We start from the raw sequence: 23,927 nt of genomic DNA on the forward strand, positions 1-23,927 counted from the left end.
TTCATCCAGAATGCCTCTTTATAAATTATGAGACTGATATGCTAACAAGGCACCTGCTTCTTTATAAATTAGTGCTACTTGTTCATTTTGCAATGAGATTAAGCCTTCACATGTGTTAACTTCAGATGCGAGTCTGTTCTTGGTGGTTCAGAAGTTAACATGATTTCGGATGTCGTTAATTTGCTTCACCATTTCTCTTATGTGCTCACCCCTGTAAAATCATACAGTTACTCACTTTGGGGGAATACAATGAATTAATAAGCCATTAATAATTAATATTGAATCTTAAGAATTTAGTTATGTTGAAATATCTTAGAAGTGTTTTGCTAAAATTAATGGCTTAAGGTTTCAGATGGATGGTAATGGTAATTCATTTAAGGCTAGCAGCAGCAAATATTGTAGTGCAACTGCTGGAAATATTTTTGAACATATTCACTGGGGAACACCTGGACCACCCAACAGAATTACAAAGAAAGACATCCATTTTGACACTCCCTCCATACTCATCTCTTAAGTCCTTATTTATCACTACCATAGACCTCCTGTCCTGGTAATTACTTCACTTGCAAAATGTCAAATGCTCTTATCTGGGCAAAGAAAGGTTGATTTTGGCATTTTGTAAAATAAAAAACTACCTTGCAGGAACAGCTGATTAGTAGTACTACTTACTCCTCCTTCAGGATGGACTGAATGCATTTTCGCTGGTAGGCGCTGAGAGTAATGGTGGGCTTTTGAGGACTCAGTACCTTTTCCATCTTTCGTTGTTGATAGTCTTTTTTCATAGTAACCTTAAGTATCAAAAAGAACACATAGACACTTTAGCTGTGGTTTGCTACACATTTTCATAATATTTATTTTAGCCTATTCTTTTTACACTTGACAAAATTATTTTCTGTAGAAGGAACACTTTAAAAAGTACCAACCAAATGTAGCCAACCTTGTATCCATTCCTACCTGTTTGATGGCATTGCCCAAATGTCTAAGTTGATCAGGTATCAGCTGTAATTCTTTCTTCATGTCTCTCTCACTGTCAGAGAGAACTGGGAGCTGAGAGTGAAAACTGTGAAGTACTTTTTTCATCCTGGGCAAGAAGTAAGTAATAAGCAAACGTTGCGGCTTAAGATCTCAGCTCCTTAGGAGGAACACAATCCCAACTAAAGCTTCTAATATAGGAATCTGGTGCTTATGAAGGAGGGCCCTCCAGGGTGGGTTTGGGGAAAGCATCACCGCACTGTATTCTGTAGGACACACCTCACAGGGAGCGGCCAGCACCTAAGAACTTGTAACACTAGTAGTACCTGAGTGGGGAACTGAACGTTACGCAGTTTATACAGCCCACTGACCTGTTCATGATGTCTTCTTGTTTTTCCTTGGCTTCCTCGTATTTGTCAGCTAAGCGCTCAGCCATTTCCCGTAGACTTTTCCTAATGGCATAAAAAGCAAGAGTCCACCATGATGGTGACGCCACTAATGTTGGTCACTATCTTAGGGAGAGCTCCAGCTCCAGTCTAGCTGAACTGTTTGCTTCCTCTCTGGTCGTGGCACTCACCTCTCCTCTCTACAGTAATTGAGATCTTCTAATTGTTTCTTTTTTTGGTCACATAACAATTTGACCCTTCAAGAACAAAGAGAAATTTAATCAGAAGCCGGGTACCAGCAAGGGACTGATTGGTCTGTGAACAGAGGCCGTCCTACCTCCGCTGAATCTCCTCCTTCGCCAGGTCCTGTTTTAGAATGTACTGTTCTCTGAACACCTGGGTGGCTCTGCTGATGAGCTGAAGACATTCTTCAGGAGGAGGAGCCATATCTTTTTCAGATGATCTTAAAAAAAATTCTATCATTAGTTTCCTTAGTTGAGTAAAACAACTGAAAACAGACTCATGACATTACTGCTTTTTACACTTGCTGTTTATTCTTCTCAAATGCCTCCTGGTATCTGTTCCCTTCCTCTGTTCTCACTAGCTGATTAAAGGTGCCCTGTGTTTCTTCCAACTCCAACATAGTAAAAAGTATATGAAAAGAAACAGCTGAGGACAAAGAGGATGAAGAATAGTTACAAAACAGAGAAGGGAGGCACTTTTCAAAACCGATAGGCCCTGGGACTTCCCTGGTGGTCCAATGGGGAAGAATCTGCCTGCCAGTACAGGGGACATGGGTTCAATCTCTAGTCCAGGAATTAAGATTCCCTCATGCGACAGCGCAACTAAGCCCATGCACCACCAACTACTGAAGCCCGTGCAGTAGAGACCGTGCTCTACAACGAGAAGCCACCGCAGTGAGAAGTCCCCACTGACTGAAACTAGAGAAAGCGCACATGTAGCGATGAAGACCCAACACAGCCGTCAAAACAGAACTGATACGCCCTAAATCCCATACTTCAAAAATGCTGGATTTGCAACACTACGTTGCAAAATGCTTCTAATATGCTTTTCAAAGGAATCCGGGGTTTCAGCCAGAATACGAAGGGGAGACTCTGCCACTTCAACATCCTCTCGGGTACAAAGCAGGGGAGGAGATGCTGGATGGACTGTGCTTCTGCAAAATAAATAAAATTGACCATGGAGATACTTGAAGTATAGGGAAACCTGTCGCATTTATCCAGAATTCTGAGGGTTAAGAAACTATAGTATGTAACAGAAACTCTCAATAACTTCAGAAAGCTTGAAAGATTGAAGACTTTTTAACAGCTTGGCAAGTGACTGACTTTGCAATAATTCAAACCTGGGAGTTTGTTAATAACGTTACTTTATATAGACAACTTACATTTCAGGGAGTTGGCAGAAAAACAATTTGAAGGTATCTAGATAACTAATAGCTTACTATGGGTTCCTTAAGGGGAACAAGAATTATGAGTTCAGCTGCATGTTCACTTTCTTCCAGAGTTTACACATTCTATGTATGATGAGCCTGAGAGGCTGGCAGAGATGTAGAATTTAAGAGTGGGTGTGGACTTTGAAGTCAGAAAGCCCCATACCTGCAGCCGCATTCTCGGTGTTCCCTATGATTTCAGAATCTACTCAGCCTCTCTATTCCTGTTTCCTCGTCTATGGAATGAGGGTAACACTGCTGTCCTTGCAGCACGGTAGTGGTTGAGTCGCTCAGTCGTGTCCGACCCTGTGTGACCCCATGGACGGGGCCCGCTGCTCTGATTACAGGATGCAGTGCAGGTAAATGGCTAGTACTTCTGAGCCTGACACAGAGTTTAAAGTCACTAAATCTAGCTAGCTCATATTAATGATGGAGTTCAGTATTTTAGTATTCTTTCCACACTTGGAAGTAAAGCTCCTGATTCTGCTAGCCAAAGGAGATGCCAGAAATTATGCCTAAAATAAACTCTTCCAGAGATGACAGGAGCAACAGAAATACCCCACTTCCAACCCTCTAGTCAGAAGCCAGAGCATAAACCATGTATTTTCAGTCTGGTTACTGAGGGCAGCGCCCCAGCTTAGATTCTGCAGAATTAATGAGAGCTGTGTGGGAACACAAGAGTGGGACTTACAGTAAAGGCCTGACGAGGCATTCGTAGGTACTGGTGATGCAGATCATTGTTGGCCCCAGGATGTCAGGGACAATCCAGAATCCTCGAATCGGAGCCGGCTGCCTGAAAAGAACACAAGGGCACAGTCACACTGCAGAGCAGCCAAGGCAGCGGATCCAAAGCAACAACATGGCTGAGGTTTGTGGCCTTCTCAGGCCTGGGCTAGCAGGTGCCTGGGACATGCTATCAGTGCAGTAACCTCAGAGGTGGTGACTGGAAAACCCATACCACTTATAGCTCCAATGGGGCTGAATCAAGCTGTCACTCAGCAGCCTGAGGCCATCTGACTTGCAGGTCACTCAGGAGCCCACAGCCCCCTGGTACTTGCTGTCATCTCAGAAGTTACCACGATACCATGAAGCCAGTTCTCCATGCGTTTCTTCCCAGCCCGCCCAGAAGCCCCAGGGACCTGTGCATACCTAGCAGAGCACCCAACCCCGTTAAGAGCTCAGATCTCTGAAGCAGTGTCTTTCTGACATTAAAAATTCAACGCGGGCCAGCATCTGTGCCAGAGGATTCACTGTACCATGCACAGCAGGCAGCTTCCTCTCAAGTCACGGTTCTTACTTCACTGAAGAAACCGAAGACGGGACCTCAGACAGGAGCTGTCTTTCCTGCCAGTGCGCGCCTTCCTGCCCTCATGCTCCTCCCACCCCCACAGGTGTTTCTGCCGCAGCACTGTAGACGCCACCCCTCTCCCCTCTTCTGAGGACAGCTCTATCGGCTCTGATCACAACCTCCCCACTGTCTACTCACCCTCAGCTTAGCAGCAGCTCACACCTGTCCCACCTGAAGCACTCTCCTCAACCTACTCCCTCTCCCTTTGAAGCCAGCAGTCTCTCCTCAGCAGCCCGCAGCACTATTTCTCCTGCCACATCCTTCAGTTGTCTTCTTTTGCAGAGGGAGGGGAGTGATGGTGAGTGGGGGGGCAGTCTGGGAAGTTATAATTTTTACTTTTGTATTTTTAGTGTGTGAAATATACACACAACGGAGTACATACGTGCACTCTGCAACCACTCTCCAGGCCAAGACTTAGAACACTGCAGGGGCCTTAGACCTCCCATGTGACTCTCCCTGACCACAACCTTCCACCTGACTTCTATGATACTCAGGTTCTTGTTTTGTTTTATAGCTTTCCTATCTATGTACGTATCCATTCGTATTCAATACTGTTTAATTTTACCTATTTATGAAATGTTTATACATGGAATTTTTATTACCTGTTTTCCCCATTCATTTTTCACCTGTGCTATCCTCTCCTGCCCCCAAAAGCATTTCTCTATGGTTCCTGATGAGCCCCCATGTGGACACTTCACCTCTCTGCAATGCTCTGCTGTGCTTATTTGAAGCTGCTGCCCTCTGCCTCCTCTTTGAAACATCCTCCTCCCAAGCATCCTTCCCTGGGTTCTCTTTCAGTCTCTCTGGCAGCCTTTTACTTCAGTAAAATCTACCTGCCATTGCAGAAGACATGAGTTCCATCCCTGGTCTGGGAAGACCCAACATGCCTTGGAGCAGCTAAGCCCATGTGCCACAACTACTGAGCCTGTGCTCCGCAATGAGAAGCCACCACAGTGAGCAGCCCAGCCCTCACAGTGCAGTGAAGAACAGTCCCCACGTGGTGCAACCTTAGAAAAGACTGTGATTCAGGGAAGACCCAGCACAGCCAAAAATAAAAAAAATATATGTATATAAAAAAGTATGAAACAGACATGGTCTCTGCCTTCATGAAACATATATATTCTAGTAGTGGTGACAGTAAATAAACATAAACATGAATATAAATTATGTCCTTCAAAGATAAAGAATGAAAGAATGTGAAGGGGTTCTGGGAAATCAAGGGAACCCTCTATGAACTGATATTAAGATCAGATAGAAGAATCAGAGTTAGTCAAGTGAAGCCTGGGGTTATGATAGGGGAAATACCTCTGAGACAGAGGACATACAACGTGGACTGGGCGTGGGTGGAGGAGAGCTTTTGAAGAACAGATTCTTTTGGGGTGAGGAATCCTGTCTACGTGTGAGTGTAATATACACATATACCCATGGACCTGAATTACTGAAACAACTACTATCTGTGTTTACAAGGGCGAGAAGGTCTTTACCTGCATGGCAGTGGCTTTGTACAAAGAATGTGTTCTACAAAGCATTTCTGTTCTGTAGCCAGTTCCTGTAAACTGTCCTTATCTTCTTCATCTACAAAGAACACATTATCGAACACAAATCCATTATCAGATATATAGATAGCAAATATTTATCCCCGTTCTGTAGGTTGTTTTTAGTGTGTTCTTCTACGTGGTATATAATTTTTGCTTTCATATTTTAGTCTTTGATCAATTTTGAGTTCATTTTTGTGTCTGGTGTGAGGTAATAGTCCCATTTCATTCTTGCATGTAGATGTACACTTGTCCCAGCACCATCTGTTGAAAAGACTATTCTTTCCCCCAAGTAATTGTTCTAGGACCCCTGCTGAAACCAACTTACTATAAATGTAAGAGTATGTTTCTAGACTCTCAATTCTATTCATTGACCTATATCTGTATCCTTACACCAATTATCATACTGTTTTTGATTACTGTACCTTTCTAGTAAGTTTTGAAATTGCAAAGTGGGTCCTCCAACTTTTGTTTCTGTTTTTCAAGATTGTTTTTTTACATCTATACTTATAAGAGATATTAGTCTCTAGTCTTTTCTTGGATGTCGTTATCTGGCTTTTATCACAATAATATTATCCTCATAAAGTGATCAGGGAAGTGTTTTCTCCTCTATTTTTTGCAAGAGTTTATGAAGAATTGGTATTAATTCTTCAAAAGGGTTCCTAGGTGGTGCAGTAGTAAACAATCTTCCTGCTAATGCAGGAGACATAAGAGATGTGGGCTCGATCCCTGGGTCAGGAATATCCCCTGGAGAAGGAAATGGTAACCCACTCCAGTATTCCTGCTGGGAAAATTTTGTGGATAGAGGAGCCTGGTGGGTTACAGCCCAGAGGGTTGCAAAGAATCAAACATGACTGAGCAAAGCACAGTAATCAAAATCAGTTTTGATTACTGATTTAATCTCATGCTATGTATTGTTATATAATAGGTCTATTCAAATTTTCTATTTCTCTTTTAGTCGGTTTTGTTGATTTGTATCTTTCCAGAAATCTGTCCATCTCATTTAGGTTATCTAACTGGCATATAGTTGTTCTTGGTATATCCTTATAAGCTCATATTTCTGTATGGTCAGCAGGAATAGCCCCTGTTTGATTTCTAATTATAGTAACTTGAGTCTTTATTTCTTGGTCAGTTTACCTATAGGTTTGTCAATTTTGCTGATCTTTTCAAAGAACTATCTTTTGGTGTCATTTATTTCCTCTATTGTTTTTCTGTTCCAAACTAATTTTTGATAGACTCTATGAAACATACTGAAAAGCACAAAAACTCACCTGACCCAAGAAACTTGTGAAGTTTATGAATCCAAGTTAGCCCAACACTATGTACACCAGCTTCATGAGTACAGTGGTATCTTGAAGGACACTTGGGATCTGAAAATGGAATCAACAATATAAAGGAAGCCATTAGAAAACTAAGAGAATTCACCTGAGTAGGCCACAAATGCATCTGGTGATGGAAGTGATGCAAGGTTGACAGGACCTTCATACTGTGGCACTATGTCAGGGGTTTGGGAATTTAAAAACATGACTTCAGTTTTTAAATACATTTTAAAAGTATAATTAAGAAACTCATTTCAAGTATGTTATTTCTCCAAGTATTAACACAGAGTTCACTGAACATAAACACTTGTTATCAAGTAACTGACTTATGCCTTTCTGTCCATCTCTGTGCACTTATTTACAGTTTTCAAAATAAAATGGTAAGAAAGGCTCTAGCTCTGTAGAAAACCTGTGCTCCCACACATCTACTTACATGAAACTGTTGAAGCTACTGCACTCCGCCAGCACAGGTGCTGAAAAGACTTCAGCACAGCAGCTTAGTGAACAGTCCTGCCACAGATGGTAAGTCAGGTGTGAAACGTGCAGTTTTATTTGTCCTGATAACGTTGACTTACAGAGAATTGTTTGTTGAAATTTTAGATATAATTTTTGTATTTATATTTACACCAAGAAATATGAGCAGTTATTACATAATTTTAATGAAAATTTCTCTATTTCTTTGAAGCCCTAGTTATCAGTAACACTATCATTAAACTAATAGATGAACTCTTGAATATTTATTATTTATATTTATCCCTGTGATTCAGGATTTTTAAAACATTAAACAATGAAAACAAGATTATTTTTTTTAAATTTTTTTATTTATTTTTTTTTTGAAAACAAGATTTTTTTAAAAAATGTATATACTAAAGCTGGTTTAAGATGGCAACTGTCAACCATAAGGTCCTAAATCAAATTTTTCTTTTATCTAACATCCTCACTTTCTCACTGCCAACTTTATAGTAAGTAAATGTTGTAAAGTAAATGTTATATTATTTTTATCTGTTTTATATGTTGGGGTTCTGCATAACACCTCTGAAAATAGCATCATGTTATGAACAGTAAAAAAAAAAAAAAAAGGCTTCTGGCAATCTCTATGGTAATCATCTCTCTGAACAATAAAGTACTGAAAAGTTTCTTTTCATCTGCTCACACCTTAAGACTTAATTTGGGACTTCCAAAGCTCAAATCATCTCATTAGGTTTCCCATTGTTTAACATGGCTTTCTGAAATGTGTCTGTGGTGCTGAAGTTAACAGAAAAACTCTAATATTGGGATGTGACAGAATCTGTTATGAAAAAAGGAAATACTAGCAACTGCAGTAGTAAGTTTACTAGACACCCCTGACAAGATATGTGGTAACATAAGCCATTCATTTACGTCATTAAAAATCTGGGAATGTTTCAGTGATTGTAATATGCTTTAATTAGTACAAACATGAATGAGTGAGAAAATTTATTAGTTTCATATATGAAAATGTTCTCTTATTCAAAGAATCAAGAAAAAAGCCTACAATTAAGATTTCCCAAAGACATATGTATCTATAAGGAAACCAATTAGTTTACATTACTTTACCTCACTAGGTCTCAATTTCCTCATCTATAAAGCAAAGTTCTGAGACTTAACATTTAGACTATATCTCTCTAATTAGAGAGATTAGACATGCCCAATGAGTTCTCTTTGCTGGTTTATTACATAAAGACTACTATGCTCTTAAATGTTAGACTATACTTTAGTACAGAGTTGAAGCCAGTATTACCAAACCTGGGCAAACGGGCTTATAGGACTGTAAGCAGATTAGATCAGGCTGCTTCAGGATTGAACTCCCTTTCTCTGGACTGAAGAGAGGAAAACTATGAAAGGTTCACCCCATTATTCCCGACTGAGGAAGCTTTTGTTCCTCATTCTTCACAGGGAAGACACCTAGATCCTAGAGGAAACTAAGAAAAAGTTGAGGAGCAAATAAGATTATAGGATTTTTATGTCAGAAGGGACTTTAGAGATCATCTGATGTTATCCCTATTATTTTTAGGTGAGAAAATTAATGATCAGGCTGAATAAATGTCCAATACTACAGAGCTGATTAATGTTAGAGCTGTAACTAAGAACTAGGACACTCTAGACTCCTAGTTACCAACTCCTTTCACTCAACCACTCTGAGTCTGAATGACACACAGCAGTTTAGCCAAGAGCTCCCTAGATGAACAGAGATAAGTTGCCAGAAAGCTCTGGAGCCAACCCAGGTAAGTTAAAGCAAAAGAAAAAAAGATAAAAAGGTAAAATGGGTCTGGGTATAACAAGATAATATGTTCTCAAATGAAGAAAGGTATTTTAAAGAGATATCTTAATACAAGCATATTATCAATTTTTAAAATTATTTTTACAGTTTATTAAAGTCTGCATAAATTTAACAATTTGAATAATGAACCTACTTTTAATTAGACCAGGAAAAAAAAATGACTATTATAAATCTGAGTTGATCCAGCCTGAAGACCACGATCTGAATGAAAACTTGGGAAGTTTGCTTTTCTTAAATCTACAGTGTAATGTTGTGGCTAAAAGGCCAAAAGAACCTAGTCAAATTTTTAAAGGCTGGAACCACACAAAATACAATTACACAGGAATGGTCTGTGATAATCTCATTTAAGAACTAAATTTAGTGAACACTTTACCTCTGTGAAGTTTGATTGGACAAGAAAAGTCAGAATCAAAGGGCTCATCCTCTCCAGATGCCAGTCTCAGGGCGAGCTCCAACTCAACACACTCAAACACATACAGAGACGGGACGAGGTCAGCCCTGCAATCCCAGGACTTTTCTGACTGTAAACAAACAAACAAAAAACATGCATTATAACTTTAGTGTTTCATGTTCCTCTGAAAATGTACACAACTAAAAACAGAAGCAAAAAGCTGTATCAAATAGTGTTTCCAGACTTTTCTTATTTCCACCCTCTATTCCAACAGTGTGTTCTGTTACTCTTAAAAGAGAATACAAGGCTTCTCTGCTCTTGGGAAGATGTAAACACACAAATTTAGAGAAGAGCCACTTCAGTTACTCAAAGGTTCTTTTTACCTGTCACCAAAGGCAGCAGCTTAGAGTTAAGAAACATGTAGGCTGCTGGACCAAATAAGCTGGGTACATCCTGACTTTTTTCAATTTAAGTATTTAGAGTGGGCTTCAATTAATTTTGAGTGTTAAGTTTCCAAAATAGTGCCAGATATAAAATTCCAAAATAAGTGCCAGATACATAGCTCAGCAGGTAAAGCATCTGCCTGCAATGCAGGAGACACAGGAGACATGCGTTCGAATCCCTGGGTCAGGAAGATCTCCCAGAGGAGGAAATGCAACCCACTCTAGTAATCTTACCTGGAGAATCCCATGGACAGAGGAGCCTGGTGGGCTACAGTCCACAGAGTGGCAAAGAGTCAGACACAACTGAGCGTGCACACGCGCGCACACACACACACTATAAAATTCCTCCTATAGGAAGCCTTCATACCATTCTAAGAACAGTGTTGGAGATGCAAATATGCCCACGATCGCCCGACTTACTGTTTGGTCATCTTCTTCTTCCCCCTCCAGCACAACACAGTGATAGAGCATTCCTGACTCGGTAGCAATCACCAGGATGTTAGGGACACACGGTAAGCAGAGCACAGCACAAGCATCATAGCCATAGTTATCTTCTGCAGCAGGATGCATGGGCAACGGGCCCAAAAGCTTGCCCACACTCCCAGGGCTAAAAAAAGAGAGTGAAAACATACTTGGGAAATGTTGACAGAAGACCATACCTATCACTTAAAACCCTTTTTGACTCTGTCTCCAGCTATGAGACACTGATTAAAAATATAGTCTATTCTCCATGTCTCCACTTTTTCACTTTCCCACTCAATTTCCACCTCTTTGGTGCTTTTCTACTGGAGATAATTTTGTCCCCAAGGGGACACTGGTAACGTCTGGAGACATCTTTGGTTGCCACAACTGGGAGGATGGGGGACAGGTTACTGGTGTCGAGAGGCCAGAGATGCTGCTAAACACTGCCCCACAGGGCAGCCCGTGTCAATAGTGCAGAGGCTGAAAGGGGCCAGCCCCCAGTTTACTGTGGTTTATGCCTTCACCACTCTACTGAAGTTGCAGGACGGTTTTGGTTCGTAGCATGACTTTCTGGTGAACAAGGAACCACACAGCAGGGACTCTGCCTTCGATCTTGTACTCCTATATTCTGCCACATATTGAGCCCTGAATAAATATCTATTGAGCTGATTTATAAATAAATCATGATGTTCAGACTTGGGCCCTATGTCTAATTACGAACTTTCCCAGAATTCTTATACTCTACTGACAATCTCATTAGAACAGTTTTCTCTCTAGTCCTATATTTCCAACTGTCCATGGAATACTTCCAAATTATTGGAATTATTTATTTCAAATTAGTTGCCTTTCCTGACCTCACTATTTGTGTCAATGCCTCACTCCCTTCAGCTTCCCCTGTAGCTCAGTTGGTAAAGAATCTGCCTGCAGTGCAGGAGACCCAGGTTCGATCCCTGGGTTGGGAAGAGCCCCTGGAGAAGGAAATGGCAACCCACTCCAATATCCTTGCCTGGAAAATCTCATGGACAGAGGAACCTGGTGGGCTGCAGTCCATGGGGTTGCAGAGATGGGCACGACTGAGCGACTAACACTTGTAGTATTTCCTATGTTCATTTCTCCCTCACATTACCACCAGAGTTTAAACTCTTGAAGACCATAAGCTAAATTTTGGAACAATTTCTTTAGAAGTCCCTCTGTTCCAGTCCCTTTCTAGCCAATTGTTTTATCCTCCTGTTTAGAAACCATCACTGTCTTCCTATTACCCTATTCCTACAGAAAAGACTCCACATCCCTTAACTAGGTACTTGACTCCACCAAGTTCTCCCTGGACAGATACCTCCAGGTTTATCCCTAAATGCTCCCTACCTGAATCTTCAGCTCTAGTCCCAAGTGTGGAGAAGGCAATAGCACCCCAATGCACTTTCATGCATTGGAGAAGGAAATGGCAACCCACTCCAGTGTTCTTGCCTGGAGAATCTCAGGGACGGCAGAGCCTGGTGCACTGCTGTCTATGGGGTCACACAGAATCAGACACGACTGAAGCGATTTAGCAGCAGCGGCAGCAGCAGTCCCGAGTGTTTAATCACTGGGACCTTGAACGACACTTGCACTTGCCTATTTTCATACTTGACTTCAAGCTGTACTTCTGACTAAAATGGTCACTGATGCGTCATTTAATCCTGCATTAAAGCCTTAAGTTCCATATGACACAATCCTTCTCTATGAAAATCTCCTTAACTTCTTCAGTCAGAATGATCTCTCCTTCCTCTGGGCTTTTATGAATATAGTCTATAAATCATTACCTTTCCATGGTTATGTACGTCTCTTCCCCACAACTGGGACATTAAGAGACCAGATTACCATGTCTCACCATCCCCATGGTACCTTGTTCACATAAGATCCACGATACAGATCTTCCTTGACTTAAGGTGGAGTTACATTTCAATAAATCCATTGTTAAGTTGAAAATATTTTAAGTCAAAAAAGGATTTAATACACCTTATCTACCAAACATCATAGCTTAGCTGAGCCCACCTGAAATGTGCTTGGAACACTCACATTAGTCTACAATTAGGCAAACTCGTCTAACACGAAGCCTATTTTATAATGAAGTGCTAAATATCTCTATTTCTTGAGCACTGTACTGAGTGATACACAGAATGGCTCTAAGTGTGTCAGCTGTTTACCTTTGCGATTGTGCAGCTGACTGGGGGCTGCGCTCACTGCCCAGCATCACAAGAAGCTATCAATTGACTATCACTAGCCCGGGAAAAAAATCAAAAGGAAAAACTTAAAGTACAGTTTCTCCTGAATGTAACTGTTTGTGCCATCATAAAATCATAAGTCTGACTAAGTTGGGGACCATTTGTAAATACTTTTTGATTGACTAGACTTTGTGAACACAAATCCAGCCTTAAGAAATTATCCGAATAGTCTATAGAATGTACCCAAATAATATGAAGAGGTCAAATGATCTGTACAAACTTTCTCTCCAAAATGGGCAAGCCAGCATTGAAAGGTTGCAATATTTCCAGAAACTCATAAACATGGACCCCGGATCCAACCATGACAATCTATACTGCAGCACAAGCTCGACTTTCATTTCAGGTGGGTTCCCCCCTCAGCTTACCTTTGCAACAGACTAATGTATGTAAGAAAAGTCTCCCCATTCTCATATAAGATGTACAGAGGGTAAGCTGCTACTTCTTCTTTGCCTTTTTGTCCAAATATGTGCTTCGGGACTGCTGACAATGGCCCAAAGTCAAATGCAACTGCTGTCTCTCCCAGAGATGCAGTGTAGGCCCTTCTGAAAAGGGAGTTAAAAACCAAAATGAAAACAAAACTTCCAATAACAGCAGGTGGGGTGGAATTTGTATTCAATGGAGTGAGAAGACAAAAAGTTATGATTATGAAGAATGCTAAACAATACTGGAAAAGGGTCATAAAGTTAAATGAAAGCAGCAGACTATAGAACTATATAAACTGTTTAAAGATAGAGTCACACAAATAGTAAAAATACACACATACAGACATGCATAAATATAGAAAAGAAACAGGAAGAAAACACATAAAGACATCCATAGTTATTTCTAAGCAGTAGGATGCATTCAGTTCACAAATATTTACTAAGTATCTCCTTTGTGCCAGGCACTGTAGGTTCTGGGAAACCTCAGTGAATTAAACAAAGGCCCTGCCCTCTAACGAAAAAGATGTCAACAGAGAAGACACAATCAGATAACACAAAAATCAGAAAAAGATGGTTATTAAGAAAAATAAAGCAGGGGAAGGGGGTGCTGATGGAGGTGCTACTTCAGGTGACCTGGGAAAGGCTCTGATAAGGTGATATTTGAGCAAAGATTTGAAGGAAGTAAGGCAGTGAGTCTGTGGTTATGCGGAGGAGCAGTAGTTAAGGAGGAGTAGTTGAGACAGAGGCTGTGAGGAACTGCAAGAAGGCTGAGTGGCTAGAGCTCAGAGCCAAGGTGGTGGGAGGACTGAGGTGGAAGTGTGCAGTAAGGGGGCAGACCCGTAGGCCTTCAGGCCATGGCCTCTCTGGGAAATGAATGAAGTATAGAGAGCAGGGAAGGAGAATGAGCTGATTTATATCGAAAAGTAGCACTCTGGTGCAATATTAAGATCACACTATAGGAAATTTTTAAATATTTAATTTTCTTAATACTTTTCTATAGTTTTCCCGATTTTCTACAAAAATACACATTACCTTTATAATCAGGAAAAATAAATGATAAAACATGCTATTTTATTATTTAAAAAATTTCATATAATTGGTTTTTCAAAAAGATTCAGCTTAATACAAAAGTAATGAATACGGTTAAAATAAAACCACAATTTCATATAGTTTTTGAGACAGTCAACATCATTCCAAGGTGTGATAAGTACCACATCTTAGTTCCTTTATCACGTGGAAAGGTATATGGTATTAGGAGGCAAGAAATGAGGAATCCCCAAATCCAGAATAAAAGAACAACCTGAGAGTTAAACTAAACAATTAGGACAATGACTGGAAACAAAGAGACACATCGGTTATTTCAAAAAGACTTAAAGCTATCCAAACCTAACTGGAACTTAATATAGTAATATTTCTAAATGATAGAAGGTATCAATTAATGAGTACTTATTCTGTGCCATGTTAAGCACTTTCTATGCATGATCTCATTCATTCTGTACAGTAATCCAAGTACATGGTGACTATTCTTGTTTTAAGTGTTATTTATTTATTTGCCTGTGCCAGGTCTTAGTTGTAGCATGTGGACTCCTTCATTGCAATGCACAGCCTCTCTAGCTGTGGCACATGGGCTCAGCAGTTGTGCTGCACCAGCTCGGATGCTCCATGGCATGTGGGATCTTAGTTCCCTGACTAAGGACTGAACCTGCAGCCCCTACACTGTGCGTTGGATTCCCAACCACTGGGCCACCAGGGGAGTCCCCAGTTTTTACATTCATGGAATATATAGTCATGGAAATGAGACCAAGTGAAATTGAATAACTTGCCAGATGCCACAACTGACAAGTGGCAGAGGAACACAGGTGCTGACACCAGAGCCAAAGCTCTTAACAACTGCGTTTGTTCTATAGCCTCTCATCTAGACAGTGAGTCTGGCAAAGGTTGAGAAACTATGGAAACGCTCTGCCAACACCAAAAGAGGACCTATTTGCAGATGTTTCCCCATTGTGAAGATGGATGGATGGGACTTTAAGAAGCTAATGCTGTATAAGACATTAAAGTCATCTGACTGAAAACTTTCAGTTCTGGGACTAATGAATTCATTCATTCATTCATTAATGAGAATTAATGTGGTCCCAGGCTAGTGGCGACCTCTGACTCCTAACAGAAGCAGAAGAAATTCCTCTCTGGAAGAACATACTCCCAGCTTGGGCTCTTGACATTTCCAAACATTAAGATCAAGTAAACACAAGTTCACAATGAGAGATCAGCAACCACAGGAGGAAGTGACTGTGATTACAGGACAGGAGAAAGAACAAACAGATTTAGATCCCTGCCTCGCCATGACTTCAGAAACTGAAACTGTCACATACAGAATAGCTGTGTGTAAAATATTCAAAGGAATAACAAACAGAAAAACAAAAATAGACTATTAGATATGACCATTATGAAGACATGAAAAAGCACTAGTTGGAACTTCCAGAAATATTACTACTACAGGCTTTACTCCACATACACACCCTGTGGGTGATAGGGTGTGGTAATCACCAGAAAGACTGAGCAGGAGGCCAGAGCAAGGGAGTTTGTAAGTTCAAAGGGTGATTCTGTTACTGGTCAAAGTAGGCAGGAACTTGCTCTGCAGTGGGCAAGAAAACGTAAGATAAAACAGGGTCACATGAGAAGCAGGAGGCAGTCTGTGGCCCACTCCAGCTTCTGGGGTACTAGGTGCTGGTCTGGGGGTCCAGCAATCTGCTCGTCCATAATGGGTGAACAGCCGGCAGGCCTCCAGCCCAACACTCTCACCTTCCACTTTTTCTGTGACTTTGAAATATTATAATTCATTCTCTTATTCAAGATACAACAGGGACTAAGTTTTGGCTACTCACAGTTTTGAACTTTCTTGAAAAAAGATCAAGCTAGCAGAGTAAATTTCAGATTTGTAACTTCTTATTACCTACTCATATCGCATATTTTTTCTTATTTCTCATATTAACAAAAACCATGCTAAAGTCACCTTTGTAAAATCTTATAATCTTAAAATTGCACTTACAATCCCAATAAACCAATTTTTAAAAATTTAATGACAGAAATAAAAACTTACCCTTTGTTGAGTATTAGGCTTTCCTCTTCTGCTTCTGAAAGTACAATGACCTTAGTTGGTGTCTGGGGTTCACGCAAAGAGTAAATTCTAGCAATCAAAAGAGAAGAAAGCCAGCACTTAAAATTCTCTTTTATTTCCTAAAGTTGCTCCTTCCTTTCCACCCAGTTTTTGAGAATTTTCCTACCAGTCATTACAACCATTTGCCAAAGACCTGACTGTTACTGACAAAAATAGCCTACCTCATTTGTTCTGAAGCAACCCAAAAGGAAGGTTTCCTTGGTACATGAAGAAATATTCTCTGCCCTTACCAAAATTCCTTATATCAGCCTTCCCCAACCACTGCACCTCAGTTCTTAGCCGTATACACCTTGTCGAGTCATCTCACAAACTTTTTACATAAGGCAGATCCAGAAAGTTAACTGGTAATATCAATCTCTGTAGGACGAGGGCATTTAATCATAACAACGCAAACCTGGAAAGCAGCTTTAGAAATGATCAAATCAAACCTGCTCATTTGACAAATTAGAAACAGATGCCCAAGTTGTTTTTTAACATCCCAAAGACAGAAGTGACACTGGGACAAGAATTCAAATCTCTCACTTCCCAATTAAATTCTCTTTTTCTCTATGCTATATCACCTCCAAAAGAGTGACATGGTAAAAGCAGTTTTAGGGAGATTATTTTAATAGTTAGATTGGGAATGGAGAGACTGGAGGCAGAAAGACTAGCTGAGAGGGAACAGCAGTAATTAAGTTAGGGCAGCTGAACACTGCTTCCATGATGGAGAACAGGTTACAGCAGCCATCAGATAGATTTCCAAGCTGTTAACTGGCAATTAAGAGAATCTTCCCACTCGCAAAACTGTAAGATACAGACTTACCTTATGACATTATCTGACGTTAACAGCACTATGTGGGGATCTAGCATCTCGCTCGGATACCAGGCAGCATGCTTCAGAGTTAGAGAGGTTGAACTGGTGAAAAATCTCTCAGCAACGGGAGTGGTACTAAAATAAAGACAGCAATTTTCCAAAACTTTCTAAAGGAAAACCTATCTCAACACTTTTTGCTCTTCTTTCCTTTAAATTCCTTTTTCAAACATCTTGCTGAGACAGCAATCAAAGCATCTGCCCACCAGTATCAAAGAATCAAATATTTTCTAATCTGTATTTTATAGAGTACCAGTGATTTTAGACAGAGTAACTTATCCTTTTAGTACCTTTGTAAAGAAAATACAAAGGCAATTATTGTCACTCCTATTGTAGATATGAAACAGACTTAGAAAAGAAACATTTTCAAGGAGGCCCAACCTAAAGGTTGTGGAGCTAAAGGTATGTTTCTACCTTATATTCTTTTCATATTTTTCACACTCTCATTTCTCAAGATATGTTGACAAAGAAAAAAATACAAAACTAAGTTATACTTATGAGAAACCTGTTTGGCTCACAGACAATAACTGCTTTTAAAGCATCTTATTTCAACCTACTTGATAAAACAGCCTGACTTCCAATGAGACAGCAATGTGGTAATCTAGGCAAAATATATATACTATATATATCATATATACTATAAAAGTCATTATCACAAGAGGCCAATGTGCAGACTACCTACAGTACACTGATGTTTCAATAGTAGCAGAGTAAACACACCTTAAGAACCACTGATTTTAAGGAATTTTCTGCATGTATTACAAATTATACAGATAAACACTCAATGGAAATGCAACTTACCTACAATTCACTGTTGATTTTCCACCTTCAAATTCAGAATTCTTTCCCCATCTTTTAGGTAATTCTAATATCATAAGACCTTTTATTCCTATAAGTGCTACATGATGTTGTGTTGGGCTTAACAAGACTTGATAGATTTCAAACAGGGGTGGATTTATGCAAAGCAATCTCTGAAAATTAAAGCAAATTGGTCAAAATAGTTCACTTGAATGTAAATATATATGGTAGTTACTCGAAAGTGTAGTACTGCTTTAGTTTTCTATTAATGTAGGATAAAGAAGCATTCTAGATAAGTACTAACACTTCAGCCATTAACTGATGAAATATTTTTTTAACTGCTTACTTTGGAATATTATATAAAATGCATCAGATTTCCCTACTTTGGTAAAAATACTACATAAAATTTGCCTTTTTATGATCAAACTCCAGACTACCACTTTAGCCTCAATTTTCCACCATTCCCCACTTGTACTTTATACTCCAGATTAACCTGATTTCTCGGAAATCACCATGTATTTCTGTACAACTATCCTTCCTGCAATGCCCTCATTTTCTCTTTTTAGCTGGCTGACACATTCTTGGAGACTCAGTTTCTATGTACTTTCCTCCCAAAAAATATCTCTGATTTTCTGGCCAGGAACCAGCGCATCTTTTCTGTCCTCCTATAGCACACCCTAAATAATTCTACTGTAATCCTTATCACCCTGCATTCCAATTATCCTTTTAATTGCTCATCCCACACAACTGTGAATTACCTAAGCTCTGTGTCTTTCTTGTTATCCTTGGCAAAGTATGTGGCGTGTTGCTAACTCTCAGTATATGTTTTAGTTGACTAGCCAGTTAAGAACTCAGAAGTATTAGTAAATAATTACTATGTTATAAATAGTACAATAAGATAGCAGCTTCAAGAACTTCTGCAGCAAGTAAAATGCTGCTTTGCCTAAGCAGATTTAGTTATGGAACAGAGACATTTTCAGGAAGGTTCTGTTAAGTTGTCTGTCTTGGCATTATACGCCTTCCAAAAAAAATTGCATTTCTTCCTATTTCTTCTCTCATGAGTATCTCAAATTCCCTTTTTCTTTTCTATCCACTTTCAGTAATAAACCAAGAGATTACCAATGTATTCCTTATCCTGGTGTACAGAGAATCACTGTCTGCCAAAATCGTATTAGACAAGACTGTTATATATAATGTGATTCCAGTTAATTGTTACTGATGTAAGTCTGGGCTTTGTTTTTTGTTTGAGTTGTTTTTTTTTGGGGGGGGGATTGCTTTTGCTTTTAGCTGCCCTTTGCTGATTCTAATCAAATTGCTTTTTCTCCCGTCAATGGTTCGTTCCTTCTTTCCACCATCTTCTCAATCTTCTACATGATTCTAAAAATCTATCTCAAATCAAAGGCCACCTTTCTTTGGCAGAACAATCTCATCACTTTAGGTTACCTGTGATAATCACAGTATTCAGGTGTTTTTTGTTTGGGGGGTTTTTTGGTTTGATTTGGTTTGGTTTTTAAAGTCACTATTCATGCCTTTGATCTGTTTTTTTTTTTTTGAGGGTTTTTTTTTTTAATTTGGTTTTTAAAGGTACTATTCATGTTTTTATTTCCTTTAAAGTTGCGACTCATGCTAAGCTGCCGCCTCCTTCGAGTTTTTAGATTTCTGAGGATTGAAGGTCACTCAGACAGTGAGAGTTCATATGTTCCAGGCACACAGAAGTACTGGGAATACAAAACTAAGTAAGGCAGACAGCCCTGCCCTGGTGCTTGTAATCCAGAAAAGAATTCAGGCAATGAATTAACAAATAAAAATAATTTAATCAAGACTGTGCTAAATTTTGCACAGAGATATAGAGCGCTATTGTACTGTGTGCTGAACATCTAATAATTACTCTTAACTTTTAGGACTTCCCTAGTGGGTACAGTGGTTAAGAATCCGCCTGCCAAGGCAGGGGACACGGATTCCTTCCCTGGCTGGGGAAGATTCCATACGCCTTGTAGAAACTAAGCCTGTGCACCAGAACTGCTGAAGCCCAGGTGCCCTAGAGCCCCTGCTCCACAACAAGTGAAGCCACGGAAATAAGCAGCAGCCCCCACTCTCTGCAACTAGAGAAAGCACAGACAGCAATGAAAACCCAGCACAACCAAAAATAAAAATAAATAAATAAAGCCTATTAAAAAAAACTGAAATTTTAAATTGAGTAGACAGTAAGCTCGTGACCTGTTTTCAAAACTGCAGAAACGTTGCTAGCACTCTATTCAAATAATTTCTCATCGACAAGGTTCAACCAGCACACAACAGCTGCCATAGGTTAGAATGGGTGCCAAGTTTTCTTATTTTGTAATCTTTAAATGACAAGAATTGGCTTGTTGTTACAAGTAAACTTGCTTGTAACGTTGCTTCCATAAAGCAACGTTTAATCACAAGAAGTCTAACACTCTCTGATTACACCGACTTTCACATGCTGCTGGTTTCTCCAAGACAAGCCAACATCCCTTTCAACTTTGGGGATGGCCTAATTTCCAGAGGATTCCGCCTCCATGTCAGGCAGGAAATCTGGTGCTTTGGAATCGACGACCTGACTTGAGGCTCACAACCACCCCAAGAGAAAGTCAGGATTGTCCCTCTCATTTTATGCAGTGACGCCGTGACACCGGTTTCTCAGGATCCACCTCCTAAAAACAGCGAATGCACCCACGCTCTCAAGTCCCGTATCCCCCGCTGTTTTTCTCAGAGCACTCGTACCACTGATACTTCACTGTGACTCCACACTCCTTTCCTTCCTCTCAGACCCAGACAACTTAAGCGCCTTGAGCGCATAAATTCCTTTAACAGTGTCCAGCGCGATGTCAGAATCAATGAACATTTGTGGAAGGAATGAAATACGGGAAGAGAGGCTTCCAAAAGCTCCGCGGCCGTGGTAGAGCGAATGAAAATAAGAGACTTCTCCACTCGCTGCTGGGCACCCCCCAAAAAGACGTCTGCTCATGCTCGCATAGCACCCCTCCCACCCAGCGGACAAAAAATAGCCAGGATGCGAAGGGGACGAAAACGCTAGCTAAGGGTCGTTTCCCAATTCGGCCTGGCCGTACCTGGTACTGGGAGAGGGAGGGCTCCTCACCAACGCCGCTGGGGCCCCGAAGGCGCACGACTAGGAAGGAGCTGTCTTCTGGGTCCCACAGAAAGAGTTCTCCGCCTAGGCCTAAGACCAGGTTTCTCGTCAACAACTGAGGAGGCAGCGGCGGCGACGAAGGCAATGATGAAGCCGGCTTCTTAGTTTCGGCTGAGCTCTGGTTTTTCAGTCCCTCTCGGAGCCGCAAGAACACGGCGTGGTTGGGCAGCCAGGTCTGCCACAGCTCACCGTCGCCCGGGCCTCCTTCGGCGCCCGCCATCTTGAGCCCACAGCTCTCTGCGGCCTCGCCGCTGAGCGCAGCCAATCCGTTTCCAGCCTCCACTGCTTCGGCCAATCATCGATCAGGCAGACCGGAAGCACGAGACAGGATAAGGGGCGGGGCAAAGGTGAGAGCAGCCCATCAGATAGCGTCATCGCCAAAGGAAAGCCAATCACCAGTCAAGCCTATTCTGAACGAAAGGGGCGGGAGGAGAAAGACAACAGGCCAGAACCTGAATTGAAGCGTCGGCGTTACGGGAAGTCTAGTACGGGGCGGGAAGGGTGTGGGTGAAAACTGAGATCTGCGTATCTCGTTGTTTATCGGACATCTCCGCCTGGATAAAGCTAGACATCTAAAAACTTCCCTCAAAAAATAAAATCTTCCTTCAAGACTTACCTCCTTCAATCTAGGTTGGATAGACTTCACAAATGTCACTACTTCAACCCCCCATCCTGGGGTTGCCCAAATCCGTCTCCGTGTGGGACCCACCGAAAAGAAAACGTTTCCCAGAATTCCTCGGGACCTGGCGCGGTCGGAACCCAAGAACTACAACTCCCAGGATTCTGTGCCCCGCTGGAGGCGGGGCTTTCTGGCGACTACTCCCGGGAAAACGAGATGGCAGAGAGGCCGGGGTCTCGGCACCGCTTGCTGTATAAACTGATGGGCTCGCCGCCTTGGAAAGAGGCTTTCAGGCAGGTGAGTGTGAGATTTGGGAAGCCTTGGCCAGGTTGTTGCCACTCCCCTAGTTCGTCCCAGGAACCGCTCTCCTCCGTAACTTCCCTCCGCCCGGCCGGGTGAAGTAGGAGTCGGTGCAGGTGGATCTCCCGGACTTCCTGGAGCTTCTGGACCCCTGGGTGTGGGACTAGCCTGGACCGGCCCGGTCCCAGGAAGCCTTCGTTTGGGACTCGTGTGCTTTCAGTGTGAAATGTGGCCGTGACTGCACCTCTACACCCGCTGTTGTTGGGTCGGTGGGCACCAGAGAAGCACCTTGTATACTCAGCGCAATCTAGAGAGGCGTTATGTCTATTCCAAAGGGGAATAGAATAATTAGATAGTATTTTTTATTCCGGAAATGATTTCTCATTCCATTCCAAACGGTTTCTTCTGTGCCTCTGTTACTAAATCTAGCAGAATTGTAGCTTACAGTCAGCCCTGACCTATCCTGAACTCAGTCTCGTTCCTGTAAATACTGTGGCCTGTCTCCTGGAATTTAAAGTAGTGGATCTATCCCAGGAAAATAATCTGATGCTAGAAATGACTGTTGACAGCAGGATTTCTCAACCTTGACTGTCCACAGTTTGAAGAAGATAGTTCTTCATTGTGGAGTGGGGGCAGTTCTGGGATTGTACAGTGTTTAACAACTTCCCTGGCCCTATAACTAGAGCTGTGACAACCAAAAATGTCTCCAGGCATTGCCATGTGGCCGCTAGGGGAAAAGATCGCCTGAAGCTGAGTAACTGATTAGGAAGGTGACTACCAGAGCCATATCTAGAGTAGCAAAAATTTGGAAGCAGCCTAACTGTCTTGATAGCACAGTGGATGCTGCGCTAATATCACCAACCATTCGGAAAGCTGGTATTGAAGATAGACTGCGAAGTGTGTTGATCTGGAAGTACATGACCCAAGCATTGTAATTGCACCCATTGACATGTGGGTAAGGACTGGAGAGGAAAGTGCCAAAATAACAATATTTAGAGTTAGAGTTTAAATTGCATGTCTATAAATTTCCTTTAGTGTTTTAACAACTAATCTGAAGGTTATTTTTTTTCCCCTCTCTCATCTTTCTCCTCTTTCCAAGGGATGCCTGGAGAGAATGAGAAACAGCCGGGACAGGCTCCTGAACAAATACCGCCAGGCTGGAGGCAGTATGTCAGGAGGCGCTCAGAACACCCTTCTAGTGCAGGAGGTGATGGAAGAAGAGTGGAATGCTTTGCGGTCGGCGGAGAGCTGGCCACAGGCCTGGGCTCAGGTCAGGCTGGGATATGTTCCTTTAGCACCAAGAGTGGCAGTGTCCTCTCTCTTCCTGTCTCCCCAACTTCTCTAAACCCACTCACCCTCCAGCCCCAAATCAGGACTCTAATGGCCTCTGACCCAAATTCTTCTACCTTTAACGTTAGACTCTTCTAGATCAATTGATGGTTCATAAATTCTAGACTTTCGACCTGCTGCATCACTGCATTATCAGTTCAGTTCAGTTGTTCAGTTGTGTCTGACTCTTTGCGACCCCATGGACTGCAGCACACCAGGCTTCCCTGGCCATCACCAACACCTGGAGCTTGCTCAGACTCATGTCCATTGAGTCGGTGATGCCATCCAACCATCTCATCCTCTGTCTTCCCCTTCTCCTCCTGCCTTCAATCTTTCCCAGCACCAGAATCTTTTCCAATGAGTCAGTTCTTTGCATCATAATCACTTACAAAACTCAAC

The 23,927-nt window shown here is 41.5% G+C and overlaps 2 protein-coding genes across 7 annotated transcripts in view; one reads left to right on the forward strand and one right to left on the reverse strand.

Moving 5' to 3' along the window:
- On the reverse strand, positions 1-21,992 carry NUP88 (nucleoporin 88). Of its 3 annotated transcripts, none has more exons than XM_043477149.1 (18): positions 21,897-21,992; positions 21,201-21,562; positions 18,115-18,284; positions 17,266-17,391; positions 16,386-16,472; positions 13,232-13,408; positions 10,564-10,750; positions 9,683-9,830; positions 6,963-7,061; positions 5,641-5,731; positions 3,500-3,601; positions 2,377-2,535; positions 1,696-1,821; positions 1,550-1,615; positions 1,344-1,424; positions 955-1,081; positions 670-788; positions 1-211 (listed from the first exon to the last, which is right to left on the reverse strand). In XM_043477149.1, exons 2-18 carry the CDS (start codon positions 21,498-21,500, stop codon positions 148-150), a joined length of 2,229 nt encoding a protein of 742 aa, XP_043333084.1. In that variant the 5' UTR covers positions 21,501-21,562; positions 21,897-21,992; the 3' UTR covers positions 1-147. The 3 variants fall into 3 exon arrangements, with proteins under 3 accessions (XP_043333084.1, XP_043333093.1, XP_043333080.1); XM_043477158.1 differs by having other exon boundaries at positions 13,232-13,405; positions 21,201-21,690; positions 21,897-21,983; XM_043477145.1 differs by having other exon boundaries at positions 21,201-21,690; positions 21,897-21,982.
- Positions 21,744-23,927, forward strand: part of RPAIN (RPA interacting protein) — a 7,233-nt gene continuing 5,049 nt past the window's right edge. For 2 of the 4 annotated variants that reach the window (XR_006270978.1, XR_006270980.1), the window contains exons 1-2: positions 21,764-22,196; positions 23,299-23,469. Coding sequence is in view for 2 of the 4 variants with exons in the window: in XM_043477177.1 (XP_043333112.1) it covers positions 22,116-22,196; positions 23,299-23,469 (252 nt within the window). In the remaining 2 variants the exon portion in view is untranslated. Of the gene's footprint in view, positions 22,197-23,298; positions 23,470-23,927 lie in introns of all 4 variants that reach the window. The other 2 variants (XM_043477184.1, XM_043477177.1) reach the window with 2 other exon arrangements.

Source organism: Cervus canadensis, chromosome 1 (genome assembly GCF_019320065.1).
Source record: "Cervus canadensis isolate Bull #8, Minnesota chromosome 1, ASM1932006v1, whole genome shotgun sequence".
Classification (NCBI taxonomy): Eukaryota; Metazoa; Chordata; class Mammalia; order Artiodactyla; family Cervidae; genus Cervus; species Cervus canadensis.

Coding starts and splice junctions, on each gene's coding strand:
- NUP88 (XM_043477149.1), bottom strand. CDS start 21,500: ATGGCGGGCGCCGAAGGAGGCCCGGGCGACGGTGAGCTGTGGCAGACC. Junction 9,831..10,563: donor AAGAAGAAGATGACCAAACA/GTAAGTCGGGCG, acceptor GTTTGTTTACAG/TCAGAAAAGTCCTGGGATTG. Junction 2,536..3,499: donor TGCCTCGTCAGGCCTTTACT/GTAAGTCCCACT, acceptor TTTATTTTGCAG/AAGCACAGTCCATCCAGCAT.